This window comes from Aquarana catesbeiana, linkage group LG10, assembly GCF_042186555.1.
Source record: "Aquarana catesbeiana isolate 2022-GZ linkage group LG10, ASM4218655v1, whole genome shotgun sequence".
Taxonomy (NCBI): Eukaryota; Metazoa; Chordata; class Amphibia; order Anura; family Ranidae; genus Aquarana; species Aquarana catesbeiana.
In genome coordinates, this window is record NC_133333.1 from 14,929,290 (window position 1) to 14,955,431 (window position 26,142).

At 43.0% G+C, this 26,142-nt stretch overlaps 1 protein-coding gene across 3 annotated transcripts; it reads right to left on the reverse strand.

The window, feature by feature from the left end:
- Nucleotides 1–698: 698 nt before the first annotated feature.
- LOC141110369 (tripartite motif-containing protein 5-like) lies at nucleotides 699–25,679 on the reverse strand. Of its 3 annotated transcripts, none has more exons than XM_073601678.1 (5): nucleotides 24,891–25,679; nucleotides 13,059–13,145; nucleotides 8,791–10,650; nucleotides 6,664–6,912; nucleotides 699–6,572 (listed from the first exon to the last, which is right to left on the reverse strand). In XM_073601678.1, the coding sequence occupies exons 2-3, from the start codon at nucleotides 13,135–13,137 to the stop codon at nucleotides 9,392–9,394; spliced, it is 1,338 nt and encodes a 445-aa protein (XP_073457779.1). In that variant the 5' UTR covers nucleotides 13,138–13,145; nucleotides 24,891–25,679; the 3' UTR covers nucleotides 699–6,572; nucleotides 6,664–6,912; nucleotides 8,791–9,391. The 3 variants fall into 3 exon arrangements, with proteins under 3 accessions (XP_073457779.1, XP_073457780.1, XP_073457778.1); XM_073601679.1 differs by having other exon boundaries at nucleotides 699–3,705; nucleotides 5,363–6,912; XM_073601677.1 differs by having other exon boundaries at nucleotides 699–6,912.
- Between the last annotated feature and the right edge of the window lie 463 nt (nucleotides 25,680–26,142).

Genomic DNA, 26,142 nt, shown 5'->3' on the forward strand with positions numbered 1-26,142 from the left:
GTGAGGGGTGTACTCACTTTTGTGTGATACTGTAGCTGCATTTTTTTTTATACGACACAGAGGCACATTATATGAATAAACCAAGAGGATGGTGTAAATGTAACCCTAATTCCAGCAGCAGGAGGGGAGGGGGTAAGCATGGACACGGAGCTGACATGCACTGAGGGGAGGGAGTAGAGGACTGAGGAGAGCAGAGAGGAGGACAGAGGAGATCTGCAGATGACAGAGGCACGTAAACTGACCACGGTGTCAGGGCTCAGCAGCCATGATACACCGTTATCAGTTTACAGGTGGAGGGCAGAACCAGGCAGGATCAGCCAGGTATTAAAGGTGATACAGGGGGCCAAATTACACAGCACAAGCACTGTGCTGTATAACATGCTTTAAAGAACAAGGATCTTTTTTTTTTTTTTTTTTTTTAGGCTAACAACACTTTAATGACCTGCACCCACTCTAAATATTACAATTTAAGATTTTTAATTAGAAACATGTTAATGTTGTTAGAACAAGATCTTCATTGTTTTATCTTGAAATGTGGAATTAAACATTCCTATCCTCTACATCTGGATCACCCAATTAGTGAAAGAGGGATATCCGAAACAATCTGTTGAAATAGAGGTGTGCCACATCCCAAATAAATATAGAAATAGAGGAACCCCCTAGGGGTGGGACTTTGAAGGCACTACCAAAACAATATATATATGAAAAAATATAAAGTTTATTCAATACATAAGAAACACATGATAAATATAAAAGAAAGGATGCATCGTGTAGTACAAACGTTTTAGCAAAACGACATGGTACACAATCCTAAACCCACCGATGTTTCAGAGATGAACTGTGGTCTCCTTCATCAGGGGTTTTCACAGGAAGTACAGTGTCTATGAGATTCAAATATACAATAATCAACGAACAAGTCCTAACATATAGTACTACATATATATTAAATACAACAAACATGGTAATACTTACATCACAATAGCTAAGAAAGTACATGTATGCATCCAAAAAATCTTAAAAAGTGAGGAATATTGAGGCATGGCGTTTCCCACAGATCCCATCTGCCAAATGGCAATCAATTGAAAAAAAAAGAAACATTGGCCATGAAATGGAGGGGGAAGGAAATGTCCTCTTCCTCACACCCGACAGACCCACAAGGTTCTGAGGGTTCAGACCAACAGCGGGCTGGCATATGCACTGGGGCCCAAAAGAAGGGAGGATCTGGAAAGAAGAGCAGGGGAAAAGCGAAGGTAAAAATCAGAATGTCAGAATGTCTAAAAAAGGGTCAGTGTATACATATGGAAGGAGAGATAATATAACCCCTCCAACCAATAAGAGCATTCAAAATTAGATAAGACCTACCCAAGTTGACAGGTGGTTACACTCACAGATCGGTGGAAAATAGGGGAAGATGGCTGGAAGGTCTGGAAGGGCATAGGCTTGGAAAAACCGCTGTCAGTTGGAAATGCTGTAGAGGAATGAAAAGCACCCAACAGGGTATGTGTGTAAGACAGGGGACTTATAACTATGCAAGCTGGTATATCACCAAAGGACAACCATCAATATGCAAAAAAGAGGGATAGTTAATGTGGCTTACCCAAACACAGACTCCTCCAAGAAACGTCATGCTCTTGGCCCTACCTGACCTGCACTGACTGGGTGATATAAATAGGTAGAAACCCCCTCACTCAGCTGTTCCGCTGGATGCCGAACAGCTGAGTGTAGTCTCCTCTTAACCACACTTTCATGGGCGGGCCCCCTGAGCTGCCACTGCGCCGCGTCTCCACACGGCGCAGGCGCAGAGGACGCCGCGCGTATGCACCGCACGTACAGCATGGAAATCGAGCCGGCCATACGGCACACGCGCGTCGACGTCATGCATAGGCGACACGGAGGGGCACGACGCAGTGACGTCCCACCGGCGCGGCGAGGATATCTCATGACGAATATCGCCATGGATACCAATGGGAGGGGGTGTCCACAATGGGGTGGTGGAACTCACATCCCTGGAGGCACTCAAAGAGAGTCCTCTCTGCCGCGCCGGGTACATATGAAAACGGGTGTCAATGTATAAAAGGCCTGAAAAAAGAAAAATCATAATGCTTTGAGATCAAAAAAATAGATATGGGGAAACATTATTTATTTATTTCAGGTACTTATATAGCGCCGTCAATTTATGCAGCGCTTTACATATACATTGTACATTCACATCAGTCCCTACACTCAAGGAGCTCACAATCTAAGGTCCCTAACTCACATTCATACCTACTAGGGACAATTTAGACAGGATCCAATTAACCTACCAGCATGTCTTTGGAGTGTGGGAGGAAACCGGAGTACCCGGAGGAAACCCACGCAGGCACAGGGAAAACATGCAAACTCCAGGCAGGTAGTGTCGTGGTTGGGATTCGAACCAGTGACCCTTCTTACTGCTAGGCGAAAGTGCTATCCACTACACCACTGTGCCACATTTCAGACAACCAATTAGGCCTAATAAATAATGTATTGTACCAAAAGGAGGGAACCAGCAGGAGACCCCATGCCACAGTCCTTACAATATTTGAGCACAAAAAATGACAAAGAAAAAGGGAAACGACTAACAGAAAGAATCAAGGGAAGAGGAAGGTGATTATGCACAGGGAGAAGGCATATCAGAGCCTGGCAGGTGGATAGAGGGAGAGAGAGAAGGGAGGCCTAGGGCTGGTATATTATGTTACTTTTCTATTCCTCCTGAGTTGAAGCCCTCCAAAAAGGGCCTAAAGCAAACTGCATCGTTTAACCCAGGAGGGCGAGTAGCCTTCAAATTGTATATCCATCGCAGTTCGAGTTGGAGGAGACTTTTGTTCCAGTCTCCTCCTCTCAAATTGGGGTGGTTGCGGTCCAGGATCAGAAATTTGATCTTGGGGAAGACCCCTGAATGAACCAGGGTGGTGTGTCTCCCCAAAGGCAAGTCTGGGTTGCAGACCTGCATACTGTGGATATGTCGGTATGCTCTTTTCCAAAAGGGAAGCTTGGTCTTCCCGATGTAAAAGCACCCGCATTCACATTTAAGAAGGTAGATGACCCCAAAGGTTTGGCAGTTCGCAAAGTGTCGGGGTTCGAGGATTTGATCGTTGGGTAGAATTGGACTTCTGCTGGTGTCCATATATCTACAATAGCCGCATGCACCGCACATATAGGTGCCCCTATACTTGCAGTGGACCACCTCTCTCTCTCCCCTATATTCACTCCTAACCAATTTGGAAGCAATCGAAGTTGCCCTTCTAAAGGTGAAGTGGGGTGCCTCTGGCAGCAATCGTCTTAGGTTGGGGTCCATCATGAGAATATGCCAATATTTAGAAACAATTTTCCGAATTTCAGTGTGTTGGTTGCAATACTTGGTTATGATTCTCAAGGAGTTGTCTGACTTGGTGTGCTGCTGGGAGTAAAGAAGATCCTGTCTACTTCGGGTAGTGGCACATTGGAATGCCTTTTTCAATGACGTGTTGGAATAGCCCCTCAGCAGCAGCCTATCACGCAATTTACCTGCCTCAAGTAAAAAACCTCATCATTTGTACAGTTGCGTCTCACCCTTAAATATTGGCTGTATGGTATGGACCTTATCAAGATCTCCAAGTGGAAGCTGGAGTTGTGCAGAATATTATTGCCTGCGGTAGTTTCGTGGTAGAGGCTGCTGCTGAGTGTGCCATCAGTGTCCCTCGAAACCTGCACATCGAGAAACGAGATAGTGTTAGTATCAGAAGACATAGTGAAAGCAAGGTCGAATTCATTGCGATTCATTCTCTCCAGACATTGATTGAGCAACTCCAGAGGGCCATCCTAGATAGTAAAAATGTCGTTGATGTACCTAAACCACACTAGAAGGTGGCCTGTGTACATCGACAGGGCTTCATCATTCAACAACATGTTCTCCCACTCCCCCGGGTACAGGTTGGCATAGGACGGGGCACAGCAGGTCCCCATCGCTACCCCCTGCACCTGGAGGTAGTGGGAGCCATTGAATGTGAAGACATTATGATGTAAGATATATTCAAGGAATGACAAGATGAATTCATTATATCCCCAGTCCACATCACTGCATTGGAAGATGGTATGCCTCACAGCTGCCACCCCCTTGTGGTGGGGGATGGAGCTGTAGAGCGCCTCCACATCTATGGTGACAAGATAAGCCCCATCGGGAATCACAAGATTCTCGATGATTCTAAGGAAGTGGATCGTGTCCTTGGTCCTTGACATAGGACTGTAGACAGGCTACATGTGGTTTGAGATGCTTGTCTATGAGACGACTGGCATTCTCACTGATGGACCCCCTACCAGATATGATTGGTCTACCTGTGGGATTGTGTACATCCTTATGGACCTTAGGCAATGAGTAAAAGGTTGGTACTTTGGGAAAAGTCATTCTGATGTATTCCCATGTGGTTTTGTTGATGATATTATTGGAATAAGCCTGATCCACTAGCTGGTAATACTCCAAGTTGAATTTTTGGACTATATAAGGGGCTATTTTTCTATACCAGTTTTTATTTTTTTTAATTTTGGAACACATGGCAACATACTGTATATTGTCCATAAGGACTATATTCCCCCCTTTGTCCCCGGGTTTAATTATGACGGAGATATTGTCACTTAGAAATTTTAGAGCCTGCTTTTCAGAAAAACTGATATTGGTTATCCTAGGATGGTTAACATGGAGTTTATCAATGTCACCATTGACCAACCATAGAAATGCAGCGATATTAGGATTGGAACTAGGGGGTGGAAATAATGAAGATTTTTTCTTCAATTTGGATCCTGAAGGGGTGTCTTTAGTAGTTCCTGCTATGGCTTCCTGGGATAAGGAGAGTACCTGAGGTAGAGCAATGCGGTCGATCAAATCAGCAGTGTCACTCTCCTCTAGCAGGGAGACCAGCTGGTCAATTGCCCTGTTTTCACTGGGTATGAGGTCAGTCCGTCCTCCAGGTTTTTGGTACATGTTTTTGAGGATGAGTCTGCGTGCAAAAAGTTGGAGGTTTTTACAAATTCAAACTTATCTACATTCTCAGTTGGACAGAAAACCAGGCCTTTTTGAAGTATCTGGTATTTGTCCAAAGAGAACGTATGGGATGAGAGGTTAATTATGTTCATGGTCGTATGGGGATCCACTTGGGGAGTTTGACTGTGCATTTGACCAAAAGAACCATCTAGGTGAGATGGGTTGCTTTGGGGCTGATTAAAAGGGCCTCCACAAAAGGGGGAGGGTTCAGTTTCTCAACTCCCTGCATGGTTTTAGATCTTGTAAGTGGGCAGGTTGCAGATCCGCCTCCGTGTGGTTGGGGAGGCGGAGGTGTAGAGGAAGCCATTGCTACCGCAGGTACTCTACCTGACACCACTGGTGCTCCAGGGGGGCACTCAGATGGATTTTCAATGTTGACTTTTGTTCTTTGTGGAGGGTCACGGCCCCGGTTGGTACGGGGGGTTTTCTTATTCTTAGATGAAACCTGTGATGAAACAGAGGACAAACTGATGAATGAGAAATTGCGACATAATGTTCCTTTCTATTTTTAAGTTTATTGTTACGCTGTTGTTGACCAGTGTTCCACTTATAGGCCCTATTGCCCTGAAAGGCTGACTTGTCCCTGCTGTATTTACCATCTTTATTAAGATATTTTTATTGAAAATTTCAAGATGTTTTTGAAGTTTCATTTCCCTCTCCTCAAATGTCTTATGAGTCTTGAACGTTTGAAGTTGTGAGCAAGTGCTCTCAATTTCGCTGTCCAGAGCCCTGGATCGTCTGGTATATTCTCTAATAATTAATTGCATAATTTCCCTTGAGTAAGTGCGTAGGATATTTTCCCATGCCAATTTGAAGTCAGAGTCCAGTCCCTCCAGATTGGGAAAGATCTGGAGTCCTAGAGGATTCATATCCTCCTTGAGATAATCCTCAAAGGATTTGATGTGCCAAAACATTGAGGACTTTTTTTCCAGAACCCTGGTCAGTTTGGAGAACAGATTGTTCAATTCAGAGTCAATGTGTTCATTTTTACCGAAGTCCTTAAGGGAACTAGACATTAAATTGTCCCAATCATTACCCAAATAATTTGCCATTTCCTAGCTCAAATAACAATGATCGGGAGAAAAGAGAGAAAAAAAAATGTGAAAAACAGAGGAAGAAGTAATTTAGTAAACTAGTACAAAACTATGGTTCATTGCCGCATCCAAAACTGGATGACTAAATCGTCAGTATGAACCATAGAACACAGTTTATTCGGAGAAGGCAGGGTAAGGTATTTGCTACCAAAATACATAAAAGAAAGAGGGATATCTGAAACAAACTGTTGAAATAGAGGTGTTCCACAGGAACCTCCTAGGGGTGGGACTTTGAAGGCACTACCAAAACAATATATATATATATGAAAAAATATAAAGTTTATTCAATACATAAGAAACACATGATAAATATAAAAGAAAGGATGCATTGTGTAGTACAAACGTTTTAGCAAAATGACATGGTACACAATCCTAAACCCAACGACGTTTCAGAGATGACCTGTGGTCTCCTTCATCAGGGGTTTTCACAGGAAGTACAGTGTCTATGCGATTCAAATATACAATAATTAATGAACAAGTCCTAACATATAGTACTACATATATATTAAATACAACAGACATGGTAATACTTACATCATAATAGCTAAGAAAGTACATGTATGCATCCAAAAAATCTTAAAAAGTGAGGAATATTGAGGCATGGCGTTTCCCACAGATCCCATCCGCCAAATGGCAATCAATAGAAAAAAAGAGAAACGAAGGCCATGAAATGGTGGGGGAAGGAAATGTCCCCTTCTTCACACCTGATAGCCCCACAGGGTTCCAAGGGTTCAGACCAACAGCGGGCTGGCATATGCACTGGGGCCCAAAAGAAGGAAGGGTCTGGAAAGTAGAGCAGGGGAAAAGCGAAGGTAAAAATTAGAATGGCAGAATGTCTAAAAAAGGGTCAGTGTATACATAGGGAAAGAGAGATAATATAACCCTTCCAACGAATAAGAGCATCCAAAATTAGATAAGACCTACCTAAGTTGACAGGTGGTGACCCAATTAGGGTTCATGGGCTACATCCAACCCGCTACAGGATTTTATCTGGGTCACAGCTTGGGCTAGTGGGGTATCCTCAATGTGCACAGATTGCTGGCTATGGGCTTTGCATCAGTACCTCCCCATGTAAGGGGGGATTCTGGGGGGGACTTCGATGGGGATCCTGATGTAAGAAGGAGGCTCTGATGTAAAGGGGACGCTGATAGGGACCCCGATCTGAGGGGAATTAGATGGAGACCCTGATGTTGATATACGTCGGCAGAAGGGCAGGTACAGGCAGATTAATGTACCTGTACATTGCCCTTTAAGAAGTGGTCTGCGGGCGCGCGCACGCCTGCTGTGATCTCCGTGAGTGTAATCGCGGGTCCCGCGGACCTGATGTCCGCGGGGATACCCGTGATCGTCTCACGGAAAGGAAGAACGGGGAAATGCTAATGTAAACAAGCATTTCCCCGTCCTGCCTAGTGACAGGACACTGATCACCGCTCCCTGAAATCGGGAGCGGTGATCAGTGTCGTGTCACACATAGCCACGCCCCCCACAGTTAGAATCTCTCCCTAGGACACACTTAACCCCTACACTGCCCCCTAGTGGTTAACCCCTTCACTGCCAGTCACATTTACACAGTAATCAATGCATTTTTAATTGCACTGATCGCTGTATAAATGTGATTGGTCCCAAAATCACGCCAAAAGTGTCTGACCTGTCCGCCATAATGTCGCAGTCACGATAAAAATCGCTGATCCCCGCCATTACTGGTAAAAAAAAATTATTAATAAAAATGCCATAAAACTATCCCTTATTTTGTAGACGCTATAACTTTTGCACAAACCAATCAATAAACGCTTATTGAGATTTTTTTTACCAATAATATGTAGAAGAATACGTATCGGCCTAAACTGAGGAAAAAAAAATTTTTTTTATATATTTTTTGGGGATATTTATTATAGCAAAAAGTAAAAAATAATGCATTTTTTTCAAAATTGTCGCTATATTTTTGTTTTTAGCGCAAAAAATAAAAAACGCAGAGGTGATCAAATACCACCAAAAGAAAGCTTTATTTGTGGGGAAAAAAGGACGTCAATTATGTTTGGGAGCCACGTCACACGACCGTGCAATTGTCAGTTAAAGCGACACAGTGCCGAATCGTAAAAAGTGCTCTGTTCATTGGACAGCCAAATGGTCCGGGACTTAAGTGGTTAATGGGGACCCTGATGTAAGGGGGACATTGATGGGGACCACACACACACACAAAACCGCACAGGTTGAACTGGCACCTTTATTCGACCTTACTAACTATGTAACTTTGGGCTCTGATAGTGATCCTGAAGTGAGGGCAACTCGAATGGGTACCCTGGTGTAAGGGGAAATTCTGATGGGGACCCTGATGTAAGAGGGGACTCTGATGTACGGGGGGCTGTGATGTAAAGGGACTCTGATGTGGACCTTGGTGTAGGGGAAACTTTGATAAGGACCCTGATAAAAGTGAGTACCCTGACATGGATTGTTTTTGGCCTGCAAAATAAACAATGTGACCCTCCTACTGAATAGTTTGAAGGCCCCTGATCTACATGAAAGTCTTGTCCCATCAAATCTTTCCTAATACTAAAGCTGGATACACACTATACAACTTTTGTTGTGAGATTTCCTTTATATTGGTCACTCGGCTTTTAAGAGCTAAGAAAACGTATACAGTATATGAAAGCAAAAACTTACCGAGAAATGCTCTGGATGTGTCGGCTGGGTGAAGCTGGTTTACGTTGTTTGCAGCTACTTCCGTGGGAAACTGGTCAGAGTTGAGGGAAAGATGGATGGTGCTAAATACAGGGATATTCTTGAGCAAAACCTGTACCACTCTGTGTGTGATTTGAGGCTAGGACGGAGGTTCACCTTCCAGCAGGACAATGACCCCAAACACACTGCTAAAGCAACACTTGAGTGGTTTAAGGGGAAACATGTACATTTCAAAGCCCAGACCTCAATCCAATAGAAAATCTGTGGTCAGACTTAAAGATTGCTGTTCACAACGCAAACCATTCAACTTGAAGGAGCTGGAGCAATTTTGCAAGGAGGAATGGGCAAAAATCCCAGTGGTAAGATGTGGCAAGCTCATAGAGACTTATCCAAAGCGACTTGGAGCTGTGATAGCCGCAAAAGCCGGCTCTACAAAGTAGGGGGGTGTATAGTTATGCACATTGACTTTTTTCTGTTATTTTGTCCTATTTGCTGTTTGCTTCACACTAAAAAAAAAACCACATCTTCAATGTTGTGGTCATGTTCTGTAAATTAAATGATGCAAATCCTCAAACAATCCATGTTATTCCCAGGCTCTGAGGCAACAAAACACGAAAAATGCCAAGAGGGGTGAATACTTTTGCAAGGCACTGTAGTCAGTATCATTGTCATAACAGAGCTCTTCATACCTCCACAAGTTCTTAGCTGTCTTTACACCAGGTAACATTTCTGGGGTAGTGCTCCCATTGCCCAAAATGGGTGGAACATTTTGCAGTTCAGTTGCAACAGTTGGAATGTTCTGAAGTTCATTTTTTCCTGTACCCACCACAATGTTTGATAGCCCTGAATGCAAAGTCTCTAAGGTAACATCCTCCTCCAGATCACCCACTTTATGGATCATTTTGCTATTCATTCCTCTGCCCAAATTATACTCATCCTCTGAGACACACAGAGAAACTTCTGCAGTCTGTAAGGCAGATATAAGGTTAGTATTTCTACTGAGCCCTTCAATTTGAGTGACCTTCTTATTTAGTTCAGACTTTTCGTATTCTAGTTGCTGGATATCATTGGAGACTGAGAGGGAAATCTTTTGTTGTTGCCTGGAGATTTCAGTCAGTACTCTCTTCTCTAGATCCTCTAGTCTTCTGATGTCTTTCAATATGCCATTGACTTTTTCAGCTATACCAGCTGCCTCATTATCTATCTTCCTCTTGTGTTTCTGCAGACTCTGGAGCATTGCTAAGTTTTCCTTTTTCTTATGAGACAATTTCTCCAGAATAAGATTCAGATTTTTTGTCTTTTGCTGCAAAAACTTGCTTATTGTGCTTACTTTGTGTCGATGGTGGTCTGAGGTCATGCAGCGAGCACAGATACACATACCATCTTTAATGCAGTAATACTCCAGGATCTTCTTGTGGACGGGACACTTTTTGTCCTCCAGGGAAGTGGTGAGATCAGTGAGGACGTGTTCTGGTGACTTGCTGTGTTCCTGTTTATGCAGATCACAGAGAAAAGCCTCGCAGAATAGACACAATGCAACAGTAGGTACAGGAAGGTCAATGCAATAACTGCAGACCTTCTCAGGTTGGTCTCCCTTTGGTTCCACAGAATGGAAAAGGTTGGCAATGTTGGATAATCTTGAATTCTTCTTTAATTCTGGACGTCTCCTGAAATCCTGCATGCATTCTGGGCAGAAGTATTCCCTGTCTTGTTGGCTGTCAAATGTTCTTGTTATGCAAATTTGGCAGAAGCTGTGTCCACATATCAGGGTGGCGGGATCTGTAAAAATGTTCATACAGATAACACAGGTCACCTCAAGCTTCAGTTGAGCAGCTTCCATCACTGAAAGAAAAGCAGGAAAAAATAATCTAATTATGAAGCACTGAAAATTAAAATCTGGAAAAGAAAAGATGCACATTGATTGTACAAATCTAAAGATGGACATAGATGGGAAGAATTTCAAACAAAAAACGAGTCCTGCCCTGAGCAGTGTGCCATAGACTAGGCTGGTCATTGAATACAAGAACTATCTTTCGCTATGCATGGCCACGCCTACATGAATGATGGTGTGCGTTCCAGGGAGCGACTGGGTCGCTTCCTGGTTCTCACACAAGGATCACATGGTCGCTGCTCGGAGCCGCTCACTTCCTCCACTCACACAGTCACAATAGCAGACATCTCAAGTCTCCCGGAAGGTGTGGGAGACACCTGCTCGCGCCTCCCGATCTCCCGGGAATGATCGGTGCGGCGGGGATCAGCTTTGATCACCATCTCCTTTGTATAGATTTTTAGCTGACAGCCGCTTCTCCTTCTCTCTCTCCCGCGGCTGACGGCTAAAAAGCTATACAGGGAGATCGGTGATAACGGCTGTCCCTCCAGCCTCACCGATCATCCCCAGCTTCTCTATGTACTCCTCCCCCTCCGTGTCCTTCTCCGCCCCCGTTCTCCTCCGGCCCCCTCCATGTCCTTCTCCGCCCCTGTTCTCCTCCGGCCCCCCTCGTCCCCCGCAGCCGGCTCCCCTCCTCTCCTCTCCTGCCAGCTGTGGGGGAAAACTAGTAATAGGACACAGTGAGCGAGTTCGCTCCTGTGTCCTGTGATTACTGAGCAGAGCAAACTCTGTGTACTCTGCTCAGTTTATGAATAGATAGGAGCCTCTGTCTCCTGTTCATTCATCTTTAAAAGTAAAAAAACTACTGACACCATCCACTGCCACCCACCCCCACCCCCTTCCCCAGAAGCACTGCGAAAAAATATTGAGAAAGTGATTAAAATAATATTTTGCCGCGGGGGGTGGGGGGCATTTGCGGGCGAGATCGCTCCTGTGTCCTGTGATTACTGAGCAGAGTAAACTCTGTTTACTCTGCTCAGTTTATGAATGGACAGGAGCCTCTGTCTCCTGTTCATTCATCTTTAGTGCTGAGAAAGGGACTGGGGAATCTGTGTCCTCAGTCCATTTGTCTGTCTCAAAGGGGAGATGTCAGTGGTCTGTTTAGAGCCCTGACATCTCACCAAATCCCCCCCAAAAATAAAAAATAAAATATTGTAAAAAAAATTCCATAAAAATGAAGAAGTGTAAAAAAAAAAAAAAAAGCATTGTGAAAAAAAAGAAAAACAAATTAAAATGTAAAAAAATCAATTATCAAAAGTAAAAAAACTACTGACACCTTCCACTGCCACCCACCCCCTTCCCCAGAAGCACTGCGAAAAAATATTGAGAAAGTGATTGAAATAATATTTTGCCACGGGGGGTGGGGGGCATTTGCGGGCGAGATTGCTCCTGTGTCCTGTGATTCCTGAGCAGAGTAAACTGTGTTTACTCTGCTCAGTTTATGAATGGACAGGAGCCTCTGTCTCCTGTTCATTCATCTTTAGTGCTGAGAAAGGGACTGGGGAATGTGTGTCCTCATTCCCTTTGTCTGTCTCAAAGGGGAGATGTCAGTGGTCTGTTTAGACCCCTGACATCTCACCAAATCCCCCCCAAAAATAAAAAATAAAATATTGTAACAAAATTCTAAAAAAAATGAAAAAGTGTAAAAAATAAAAAATTAAAAAAAAAGCATTGTGAAAATAAATGAAAACAAATGAAAATGTAAAAAAATCAATTATTATAAGTAAAAAAACTACTGACACCGTCCATTGCCACCCACCCCCCACCCCCTTCCCCAGAAGCACTGTGAAAAAATATTGAGAAAGTGATTTAAATAATATTTTGCTGCCGGGGGGGGGGTTGGGGTGAGGGGCGTTTGCGGGCGCAAATCGTCACCTCCCTGAAATGACTTTTTGCAGGTTGGGATGTCTGCAATAGCCATCAGAGATTTGGCTCCATGTAGACCACTGTCCGGCCAGGCCAGCCCCTATAGAACAGGCTGGCCATTGGACGTGAGAACGGCCTCTGGAACGCAGGGCAAAGACCACATGAACGATGGCGTGCGTTCCCAGCGAGCGACCGACCTACTTCCTAGGTCTGACATCGTGGGTCACAGGACCGATCCACGGACCTGCCCACCTGCGTTCTACACACACACACTTGCATTCCAATTTAAATGCCGCTGAGGTCCCACACAGCTGTGGACTGCTACAATCTTTTCTTGCAACACAGGACAGCACTCTGCGAGGAGGAAAGTAGAACCTCCAAAAAAGATTGCCTCCAGCCTGCAGCTGACATGCATGGAGCCGCAGCTCTTCAACAAACTCAAATGCAGGTCAGCAATATGGATGACTCAATTAATTACATTCCGTTTTATACTTACTGATTTTGTTGAGTTTGCAATATATCAGTATACATATATGTATTGGGTCATTCCTTCCGGGTCCATCCCTCTGTGTCATTGATATCTCTGTAGGTACAGATGACAGACAAACAACAAATATTAAAGGAACCATTTAATTCTATGGTATGAAGGTAGCTGCCATCCAGATCCCCCTTATTTTCACCAGTGAACAGTCTGTCATCTTACTCCATTTGCAGTAGGCACTCTCAGAGGTTCAACCCTTATGCACACCTCTGCACATATGAGTTTATGTGTCTAGATACAGGTGCGTTTACACAAGAACCTTTCTAATCCTGTCACCTTTGAATATACACTAGTGACTTCCATCTATCTATCCACATTGTGGAGCATATGCAATCTCTATATGTATGCGTATGCGTATGTGTTTGTATATGCATGTGTATATGTATGTGTATATATATATATATATGTACAGTATATATATGTACATTTGCGTTCAAACTACTGTGTCTAGTGAACTCACTATAGTAAGTAGAGCTCTTTGTGTTTTTTGGTATGCTAATACCTTACGGTTTTAATGGTTCACTGTTTTAATACCTTTAACCGCTTCCCGACCGCCTCACTCAGATATACTGCGGCAGAAGGGCACGTACAGGCAGATTAACGTACCTGTACATTACCCTTCAAGAGGCGGCTTGCAGGCGCCCGCCGGAAGCTCCGTGACCGGGATCGCGGGTCCCGCGGATTCGATGTCCGCGGGGATACCCGCGATCGTCTCACGGTGAGGAAGAACAGGGAGATGCTAATGTAAGCAAGCATCTCCCCGTTCTGCCTAGTGACACTGTCACTGATCACAGCTCCCTGTAATCGGGAGTGGTGATCAGTGACGTGTCACACACAGCCCCTCCCCCCCACAGTTAGAATCACTCCCTAGGACACACTTAACCCCTACAGCACTACTTAGTGGTGAACCCCTTCACTGCCAGTAACATTTACACAGTAATCAATGCATTTTTAATCTCACTGATCGCTGTATAAATGTGAATGGTCGCAAAATCGCGCCAAAAGTGTCCGATCTGTACACCATAATGAAGCAGTCATGATAAAAATTACTGATCGCCGCCATTACTAGTAAAAAAAAAATTATTAATAAAAATGTCATAAAACTATCCCCTATTTTGTAGACGCTATAACTTTTGCGCAAACCAATCAATAAACACTTATTGCAATTTTTTTTTACCAAAAATATGTAAAAGAATACATATCAGCCTAAACTGAGGAAAAAAAGGTTTTTTTATATATTTTTTGGGGATATTTATTATAGCAAAAAGTAAAAAATATAGCCTTTTTTTCAAAATTGTCGCTCTTTTTTTGTTTATAGCGCAAAAAATAAAAACCACAGAGGTGATCAAATACCACCAAAAGAAAGCTCTATTTGTAGGAAAAAAAGGACGTAAATTTTGTTGGGAAGCCACGTCGCACGACCGCGCAATTGTCAGTTAAAACGACGCAGTGCCGAATCGCAAAAAGTGCTCTGGTCTTTGGCCAGCCAAATGGTCTGGGGCTGAAGTGGTTAACGTATTTTTAAAATAATTTTAAAATTTTTAATGCTTTAATGTTTTATTGTTTCATTACTTCAATGGCTTAATGTTTTAATTAGGGCTGTGGAAATTAAAGATTAATTCCTCGATTAATCTTTAATTTTTTTGATCAATCAAAATTCTTTTGATTGGTACTCACCTCTCCGCTGGCTTCCCGGTCTTAAGGGAGTTCCGTCGGAGATCCGGTAACATCACCGGACTCCTCCCCCCTTCCCCAAGTGCCTCCGTCTGCTAACGAAGGGAAGGGGGGAGGAGTCCGGTGACGTCGATGTCCGTGACGTCACCGGACAGCCTGGACAGTGATGGTAAATATAGATGTGGTTAACTGGGATGATTCAGTGAGCTAAGTGTAGGCAAATTTGATAACCTCCGTTTTTAACACTGTTGTCCTTACAGGCTGATAAGCTGGGATATTTTTGCCGTGTGTATTGGCTTCTGCTGTTGCCATGACGGCGGCGCTTGCTTTTGATTGACGTGTGACATCCTAGCCATGCCCCGCTATGTCCGGCTTCGGCCGTTACCATAACAAAAGCTAAAAGTAGTTGGATCTGTATGTGCGTTGTAATTAATCGAAATTAGTCAATTAATCGATTAAAAAAAATCGATTAATTGAACATGAAAATTTTAATCAGTAACAGCCCTAGTTTTAATGTTTCAATGTTTCATCATTTTAATACTTCAATTAACACTTCAATTATACGTCTCTTGTCTGTAATAATAATGTACAATGCATAATTCCAACACTTTTTATATATGTGCCTTCTACTACAGCATTAATTATACACACATACATTTGGTATTTATCCTATCTAGAGCGCTGGGATGTGGATACTTTTAGAGTAAAGTAGAATACATCACCCACCATGTAAAACATCTCAGCCACTCCTCTCTATGTGTATCTACCACAGTTTACAGACTTTCTTTTGCTTTCCAAGGCTCTGATGAAGAGGGAACCCCTCGAAATGCGTTAGCCTACCATTGAGCATTTGCCCTTGCATGGGCATAATTAAAAAAGGCAAGCGTGGTGTGGGTGGCTGGGTACAGCAAGGAGACCCCTTGTACCCAGCCACCCACACCACGCTTGCCTTTTTTTAAATACTGGAATCGATTCTATCTTTTTATACTTTTATGGACTGTTAAATGGTCGTGATTGATTGAATAAATGCCAATTGAATTGTTGGATTTACACCATGTGGAGGCTCCTTTTTTCTTTCCTTATACATGGTTACCATTTCTGATCTAAACGAAGATCGTGCAGACCACTCGGGCAGGATCCTGGCATCCCATTTGGAGGAAGAGGTTTACCAGCACATGACCTGCTCCCATACTGTCCTCCATTCTGAGACAGTGCAAGCCTTTTTGACTCACCGCCAACGGCCTGTGAGTCCACCAAAGTTGGTAAGAGTACCTTATCTTTTGTGTTGATCAGATCACTATGGAGGAGACATTTATGGATCATTTATATTGTATGGAATCCGCCTTATTTGCATGATAGATCACTGGGAACAGAATACTTTCAGATCTATTTGGTGGCCATACCTCTTGATTTTGGACACTTTTCTAATAAATTCATCCCCTAAGATTGTATTTATATTCCTTTGGAATGTGGACACTTTAAGCTTATCACGTTATAAATTTTTTATTCTTTGTATTTTTTCATTTTATATATCTCTTATCTTCATTGATATATGAGTGTTTTTTTTGTATGTTGTTACTCCACATATATTTTTTTCACAAATATGTAATCCGGAGACAAGATAAGATTACTTTTCACTTCACTGTGGAATAATTTTCTTTTTTTTTTTTTATTATGCATATTAATTTTTGCATAGAGGTTACATTTTAGCGCTACACTATTTATGTTTATGTATTTTGCACAATTTGGTCTTATTGGAGTGTTGGCTGCTATTTTGGGTTTCTGATTGGCGCGGTATTCTCCACTCTTTTCTCGTACTGAACAGTTTCAAGGCCCCTGATCTACATGAAAGTCTTGTCCCATCAAATCTTTCTTAATACTAAAGCTGGATACACACTATACAACGTTTGTTGTGAGAATTCCTTTAGATTTACCTTCAACCAGGGTTTTTTTTTCTCAGCGAGAAGGTGCAGGAACCCCCCCTTTTGAGTCACCCACCTCCGAGCCCCCTACCCACCTCCGAGCACCGTTTCTTGGGTCCAACCCCAATCAGGATAGAAACTCCTTTAATAGAGGACGAGGACGCCAGAAGAGGAGTGGAACCAACAGGGGTTCCCTAGAACAGGGTTATAAAAAACGTTCGGTGGATACTGATTCAGATTACACCCAACAAGGTAATCCCAATGAGTGTTTTCCTATGCCATCAAGAGGAGGGGAATCCTCCTACACAGTCCCTGGTGAATCCGATTCATCTTTATCGGATGTCACTGCTGCTACCAATCGATTTTCCAATTCATTCGAACGTTCAGCATCCCAGAAGCCTTTAAACTCCACAAGGGGAGTGAGCTCCCCACAACCCAACAAAATCGGGAGTGGGATGGACCCGCATGTAATTCGGTTACAACACAACCCCTAAATGTTATTAACCTATCTTCACACTCTATTACAGAAGCAGAGACTCGCCTCTTATCGAAGGGCTTGAGCTTCTGCCCCCAACAAAATTTTGACTTGTTTGAATTGGTTACGGACTTGCATTTGTTTGCTTGAAAATTACTGCTAAAGTGTCAAAATGAGTCAATACCCAATGAAATCGACACAACAGATTGGTCAAAATATACTATGAGAGAGTTTAAGGCCCTATGGGATCTGACCCTACAATTCCAAGAGAGCAACTCGGATGATCTGATAGATCAATTAGATCTTGACAAACTACTTGAAGAGGTGAATAAATCTACCCTCAATCCAGTGACTCTCTTTAAAAATCCATCTACCAAATTTCCATCACTACAAACCAATCCAAGTGTAGCTACTTTTATTAGACAGACACTCAAGGGTGTTGCTAAAATATCCTGTAGTGTCAAGACTTCACAAAATGTATCTGCTGAAGAGAGCAAAGCATTAGAATCCCTACGCAACAACCATTCAATCGTTGTAAAGCCATCGGATAAAGGAGGCAATGGTGTCCTAATGGACAACAAAATGTATAGAACAATGTGCCGTAACATTTTGAATAACAGAGAATGGTATAAGACCATTCATACCAGACACATTACAAAATCTAATCAAGCCTTCTATAACCTAATCGATCAAGCATACCGCGATGGCACAATTATTAAAGATCTATATGACTTTATTAGGACAAAACATCCTCGTACATCTACTTTTTACAGTCTCCCAAAAATCCATAAAAGCTCTACTCAAATTACAGGGCGACCAATTATCTCAGGTAATGGTGGGATCTCTGAAAACCTAAGTAGGGTAATTGACTCGTATCTTCAGCCCTTTGTAGTAGCATTACCTTGTTCACGAAGGACACTATTCACTTTTTTGCAGATGATACATGAACTAAAGCTTTCTGAAAATTCAATCTTAGTTACAATAGACGTTGAAGCCTACTGTTCAATCCCACATGGGAAAGGACTTCAGGCTATTCACAATGTATTGCAACAAGGATCACGGTATGATAAGGCCTTGAACAATTTCATTCTGAGTGGATTAAATCACATTCTAAATAACAACTATTTTTGTTTTGACAGCTCCCACTACCTCCAGGTGCAAGGCGTAGCGATGGGGACATGTTGTGCCCCATCCTACGCCAACCTGTACCCGGGGGAGTGGGAGCGGTCACTTTTCAGTGATGAGGATCTCGCCATGTACCTGAGCCACGTCACTACATGGCTCAGGTACATTGATGACATCTTCATCATCTGGGAAGGTCCTGAGGAAACATTGATTCAGTTTTTCAACTACATGAACACAAACAGCTTCAACTTGAAATTCACTATGAATTTTGACGTCAAATCCGTTACCTTCCTAGATGTGAAAGTTGAGTGTGAGATACAAAGGAATTTAACCAGCACATTATACAGAAAAAATACAGCAGGAAACACCGTCTTGCACGCGGAGAGTTTCCATCCCACCCCCCTAAAGAATTCTATTCCATATGGACAGTACCTCCGGTTGAGGAGAAACTGTTCAAATGACACACTCTTCAAAATCGAGGCTGGAAAGCTCCAGAATCGATTATTAGATAGAGGTTATAGCCGGTGTTGTTTAAAAAAAGCATTCAATCGAGCTATTGCACAGGCCCGGGAAGCTCTGTTGTTTAGACCACAGACAAGAAAAAGGAAGGAAGCAGATCCTTCACGAATAATTATACGATAATCACGGCAACATCAACAAATCCGCAATATTATTGTTAAACACTGGTCCATCCTTACAGATGATGACAAAGTTAAGCATTTTGTCTCCCTGGTCCCTATAATTAATTTCAGACGCATCCCTAAAAGACAAGTTGGTAAAAAGTGAATACCGAAAATTTGACAAAAAACATTGTTCCATATACGGAACTTTCCCTTGTGGGCACTGTAGTCATTGCCAATGGATAAGAAAAGAAAAAGTATTCACACTTCCTAATGGCCAGGTTTTTAAACCTAAACACTTTGTAAATTGTCAGACCCCCGCAGTAGTATATTTAATGACCTGCGAGTGCGGCACATTTTGTGTAGGTAAAGCCAGGCAGAAATTTTGGTGTAGAACATCGAAACATGTCTATAGCATGGAAATGGGCAACATCTATCTCCCCCTAGGAAGACACGTGGTTACTCAACACAACTATAGGATGCCCAAAGTTGCCTTCGCCGCCTTAGATAGGATTCATATTCCAGGAAGTGGCGGCGATTGGACCAAAAAGCGCTTACAAATTGAGCAAAAATGGATATATAGACTCGGGGCCACCACATATCCTGGTCTCAATGAGTCCATTTCATACACCCCTTTTCTGAAGGGCTTTAACTCGGGGAAGACCAGCTAGGAGGATATTTTAGAGGTAATGGGGAGAAAGATGGAGAAGGCATGAGAAAATATATCTCTTTCTCTCTAAATGAAGCAGTCAGCGACATTTACGTTAATCTTTTATTAACGTACATTGTAACTTAGTCTTCTTGTGGTATCACAATATAGATGCACACTCATGCATATTTGCAATACGAATATACTTATAAGATGATATATCACTGCAACATATCAATATTCCTCACTTCCTCCCTATAAACATTTATCTACCTATTCCTCCTGGCAGCCTCTTCCTCGAAAAAAGCTTGGAAATTTTTGTATGTACTTTATGAGATTAGTATTTCTTTAAAGGGGTTGTAAAGTAATTATTTTTTTTTTTTTAAAATAACAAACATGTTATACTTACCTTCACTGTGCAGCACGTTCTGCACAGAGTGGTCCCGAACCTGGTCTTCTGGGATCCCTCGGCGGCTGTTTCAGCTCCTCCCCGCAAGCATTTACCACCTTCATGCGAGCTCCCTCGCACGGTGGTGAGTGCTTGCGGGCGCGCTCCCGTGATACAGCCGGCGGCTATAGCCGCTCGCTGTATCACTTGGCCCCGCCCCCCGGCGCGCCGCGTCATCGGATGTGATTGACAGCAGCGCGAGCCAATGGCTGCGCTGCTTTCAATCCATCCACTGCAGCCAATCAGCGACCAGGCTGAGCTGCAATGAAGATGACGAGCACGAGCAGCGAAGATTCGAGGCGTCAGGTAAGTAAAACGGGGGGGCTGGGGGCGGCGGTACTGTCAAAAGTTTTTTCACCTTAATGCATAGAATGCATTAAGGTGAAAAAATTTTTACCTTTACAACCCCTTTAAGTTCTGGTTCTCATGGTGGACTCCCTTCTCTTTCCTTTGCTCATTGTAAAATATAACAAATAATGTACATTAATTGTTTATTTAGTTTGATCTCTGGACACTGTAATACATCAATTAATGTAAAGCTGAAATATATGATTATGTTTATTTTTGTTCCTTTTACCCCCTAGATACTGGATCATTGTCTCTGTCCTCCCCCTGCACCTTGGGATGTTGGTCTCCGATCTGGCGGCTTCCCGGCAGGGTGGGGAGATGATTATTCTAGCATCTCCCCATTAAGCAACACCCGTGGTTTTAACATCTACCACTAGGTGGAGCTTTTTACCCTGCCGGCGGCATTCCGTGTTCACCTTCGGACACGGAGTTCGTGTCGCACGCATGAGCGGAGTGGTCTCCCAATTCTGGCTGAGGGTGCCTTCTCCGCGCATGCGCGTGGCTCGCCTTCAGTCACGGTGATTACGTCGGAGATGACGGAGGCGTCCGGAGCATCTTGCTTACCGGAACGCCGAGGGGGCCACAGCAGGGATGCATCTTGCCTCCCAACGGCCCCTCCCTTAGAGGGTTGGTTTGGAGATTATCCTCAGCACCTGTCAGCAATCACCCACCCACTCAGGGAGCATATTTAGAGATGTTCCTTGCTGGGATTACTTAGTTGATCCCTGACATGAGCATGACAACACACAAAGCTATGGGGTAAGGATATGTAATATTTGGAGGCGAAGCTGCACCTTTGCAATATCATTTGAAAAGCTTTTGTCACTTATTTGATCTTTCTTTCATTCAGGCTTCTTATGCATATGTCTGTAGCGCTGGTAGATTTCTAATCTACTGCTGATAGGTAAATTTAGTGGGTTACTTGTTAGGTGAAGTTAGATTTGCCTCTGTTCCAGCTTGGCTGAGTTGCGTGTAGTTCCAAACTGCACCGGTGGGTGTCGTTGTCACCATGGGCCAGTGTTGGAAAGGCAATGTGTTGAAGCGTATGAGTGCTCCTCTGTCCCGGAGACAATTCGGTGGAGGTGGTCCTCCGAGTTGCATTCTGGGAGAGGGTATTTATGGGACAGATGCCATGTTTAGGGGTTTGTTTTCAGCCACCTGCTGGCCCTCCTGGCCGACGGGTATGCGTTAGGAGTACGACCTCGTGGTCCTCTGATCCGGAGGCCCACGTCGCTGTGGTGTGTGGGTGGGCCCAAAAGCCTGTCTGGGGCCTACCACAGCGGCAGAGGAATGGTCCTGAGCTGTCTATCCAGAGTGAAGAAGCTGGACAACCGAGGAGATCCCAGGGGAGGACCTGTCATGGAAGGATCATGCAGAGTGCTGGTCTGGAGAGGGGCCTGGTGTCTTGGTTGGAGGACGTATCCTGAAGTAATCTTACTGCATAATACTGCCGGGTTAGTTTAAAGGTTCAAGTACTGTGTCTGATATTCACCGTAAACCATTACATCCTGTGGCAGAGGATCGTACGGGTTTTGCTCCAAACAAGTCTGTGTCAGAGACTTTTGTTCGTGTTACGTACTGGCTGCTAGGCAAGTGAGAGAAACCTATCCAGGCGGGCAAAGATTAAATCCCACAAGGGGAGCATATTCAGCTACAAGCGTTCATAATAATAATAATAATTCATAATGATGTACTAAAGAATACTAAGACAAGGTATTTGAGCTTCCCTGCAATTTTCCTTCTACCTCTTTCCTGCTACTTCCGTTACTACCTGTTCATTAAAGCATTGGAAAAAGATACTCAAGTGTCTGGTGCCTACATTGTCTGGAGGTAAACTCAACGGGACCCTAGACCCAGTGCCGGGGAAATAGAGGTGGCGGAAGTGAAGGTAACAGCCCGCTTTAAACCAGCAGCTCCACCGAGAGTTAGTGCTACATGTCTTTTTGATTTTGGCGATTAGACATTATGCATTTCTTTCTGGATGTCATATGTGTCCGACCATTTTAAATATAGAGAGAAGGTATTGATTTCTGTGGTTTCTTTTATACTTTTGTAGCACCTAAGTATCTTTGGTAGTCCTCTCACACTTGTTGATGGACTATATATATATCTTACAGCACCCTAATCTATAAGGGCATTTTCACATTCATCTACTTTTCTTGGTTTCTAATATCCTCGGCAGCTGGGTATATATCTGCCAAGATAATTACATCTCTCACAAGCACTACCTTTGCACCAGTTTTTCTAACTCACAGTGGCTTTTCTTATTCACTGTCACTTTTATTTTCACTTCTATATATTTTGTTTTGTTTTTAATTTCCCCCTTTTTTTTTCAGGGGTGACATATAGACCATGGTCTTTTAGCAACCCTGTTTGGATAAGAGGAGTCATATCATATGATTTCCCTCTTCACTGTTTGCACTAGTTAAAATCCCCCCCTCCCCCTAAAGGAAGAGGAAACACCTGGCACAAGTTCCTTTTTTCGTCATCTGTCACTTTGCATTTTTACCAGTATTTAGTTTTTTATCACGTTTGTCACCTTTGTTGGCATAGATGTTTCTATTTCATGTCCAAATTAAATTATATCATGATGGGATATCCATTTCCCTTTAAATAAATTCAGGATATATACTGATATCTATATTCTTAAAAATTGTTCATACACTGATCTTTATATTTATTTTTATTGTTATTTTTACATTGATACACACACCCTTTGGTGTATATAAATATTTCCAAACAAATTGTTTCTCGCCCCCTGTGTCATACATAAATACCTTGCATACTTGGGTTAGAACACTAATATAATATAATGTAACATATAGATAATATTCTAATCTGTACTATTATGGTAATTTCCAGGTGCTCTGGTTGTCCATTCCCTTCCTGCTCTGGGTGAGGGCCACGTTGTCTGTGACCACCTGCAAGTCGTACGGGTCCACCCTGCCTCCCTTTGGGGTGCGGGTAGGGACAACGTTTCAGCGTAACCCAGAATCACAAGTGGGGGAACTCTTTTGTTTTTTGTTTTGCTTTTAAAGAAGTCTCCGGATAAACAAGTGCATGGTATAGAGCAGTGATGGCGAACCTTGGCACTCCAGATGTTTTGGAACTACATTTCCCATGATGCTCCACCACACTGCAGAGTGCATGAGCATCATGGGAAATGTAGTTCCAAAACATCTGGGGTGCCAAGGTTCACCATCACTGGTATAGAGGGTAAATATTATGAGATTATTTCCAAATTTCTGTAGAAGACATATTTAAAATTTAAGATTTTGATTTTTTTCTCTGATGTTATTGTAGAATTATAAGGACCCCCTGAGGAAGACCATGACCCAATAAGGTTGAAATGCATTGGGGTTTTCTCCAACATCTTACAGTATAACTATAATCAATGTTCTAGGTAGCATCGCTGTATGTATACCTTTTACAACAATTTCCACATGATACTAACTTATTGTCTGATTTGTTACCCAATTCACCGTGTCTCGCATTATGTAAACCGGAGCTCATGTTTTTAAATCCTTGTTTTGTATGGTCTATGTCCAGAGTATTTTGTCAATAAAATTAACTTTTTTTAACAAAACTATTTTTTTGATCTACAAATTGCTGCTAAAAAACCTCACGGGGAACCTCCATTCTCTTTTTTGGGTCCAACCCTTACCCACCTCCCAGTACTGCCCCTTTAAGAGAATACAGAACCAAGTATTTTATATGGAGTTTGTTAATGATAACAAGAAAGGCAATAAAATAGATCTAGCAACAATAGACAGCCCAGCGACAATAGATCCCCTCCAGCAACAATGCATACTCAACAGCAAGCATCAATTGACCCTTAAGCAGCCAGCAACATTAGACCCCTCCCTCAACAGTAGATCCCACCCAGCAACGATTGACCCCCTGCAACATAAGACCCACTCCCAGCAACAATAGATCCCCCTGCAAAAAAAGATTCCATCCAGCAACAATAGGTTCCCCAGCAGCCAGCATTGATAGACCCTCCAGCAGCCAGCTACAAAGACCCCTCCCTCAACAGTAGATTCCTCCCAGCAATGATTGACCCCCCCAGCAACATAAGACCCACACCCAGCAGCAATAGATCCCCCACGAGCAACAGAAGTCCCCCCCAGCAACAGTAGACCTCCTTCCTCCCCAAAAATAGATCCCCTCCAGCAACAATAGATTCCTCAACAGCCAGCATCAATAGACTCTCCAGGACACCCCAGCACCCCTTGCCATTCAGTTCTGGAGGTGCCAGAACTGCGTTCCCCCAAGTTCCTGCTGAAAAAAAGCCCTGCTTTCAACTATGTAGTGCAAGGCCCTACCTGATTGCATACAAAGTGAAAGTGTTTAGGTTTGACCTTCATATTATCTGGTTTTGGTAAATCTAAAGGAAAAAATTGTATAGCGTGTATCCAGCTTAGCACTTAATATGTGATCTATCATGCAGCCTTCTGCATGTATATTGGTCACTCGGCTTTTTAGAGCTAAGAAAACGTATACAGTATATAAAAGCAAAAACTTACTGAGAAATGCTCTAGATGTGTCAGCTGGATGAAGCTGGTTTACGTTTGCAGCTACTTCCGCTTACAAAGAAACAAACAAAAGTGACATCGACTCTTCCTCATCTTTGCTTTTTTTTTTTTTTTTTTAAACCTTTTGAGTATAGATCTATGCTTGCCCTAGGCATGTTTAAATTCCCCTACTGCTGACTGACTCCCTACCTCTGCTGGCCGCCATCCACTCCAAACAATAACTAAGCTTTAATTTAAAAAAAAACTGTCCAAAGGTAGTATTGAACTTTCCTCCTGCTGGTTTATGGCCACGTCCTTATAATTTTGCATTTGAATACTCATTTTGAAACGTCCAATACTATTGGCTATTTAGTTTTATATATATATAGGATCTTGTGTTGACGTTGGATTGATATGAAGATGTCCTTATGTTCCTTCTAAAGCAGATTATGGGGGGGCGCTCTTGGATCCCAAAATGCATTGACTGCTTTCTGAATAGTCCCCCTGACTTTTATTGAAATACTGTTGCATCTTGACCTCTTAGCAGTGTGGTGCCTCAATTTCAATTTTTGTTAGTTTAGTCCCGTGTTTCCCCGAAAATAAGCCCGGGTCTTACATTAATTTTGGCAACAAAAGACACACTAGGGCTTATTTTCGGGGTAGGTCTTACCATGTAATGTGCTGTCTTCTCTCCCCCTGCCTGACAGGAATCCCCAGTGTGAACTGAGTTAAGATGCTTGTAAAATCCTATAATCCACTTTATTACAGTAGTACATAATGTACAATGTTTGTGTTTCTGTAATATAATTGTGCCAAATACCTTTGTTATAGCGCCACTCTGCGCTTCTGTGACCTGCCGGAGCTCACTTCCTCTCATTTATATTACAGAAACACACACATTGTACATTATATAGTACTGTAATAGAGTGGATTATAGGATTTTACAAGCATTTTAAACTAGGGCTTATTTTCGGGGTAGGGCTTATATTGCAGCCCTCCTGGGAAAATAACGCTAGGTCTTTTTTTCAGGGTAGGTCTTATTTTCGGGGAAACACGGTAGTAATGTAGAACATTTATAATAAATAGAAGTGTAAATACCTTTTTTTTTTGTAGTGGTCATTTGATCCCACATCTCTGGGTCCTGGGCAGCTGCTACGACTGATGGGAGGAGACTATCACCCCCCTCTAACAATGCCCAGAGCATTGGTGCCGGTGGGTTGCCATCACTGTTCTAGGACTTCCGCACCATTGTCGGCTCTCACCG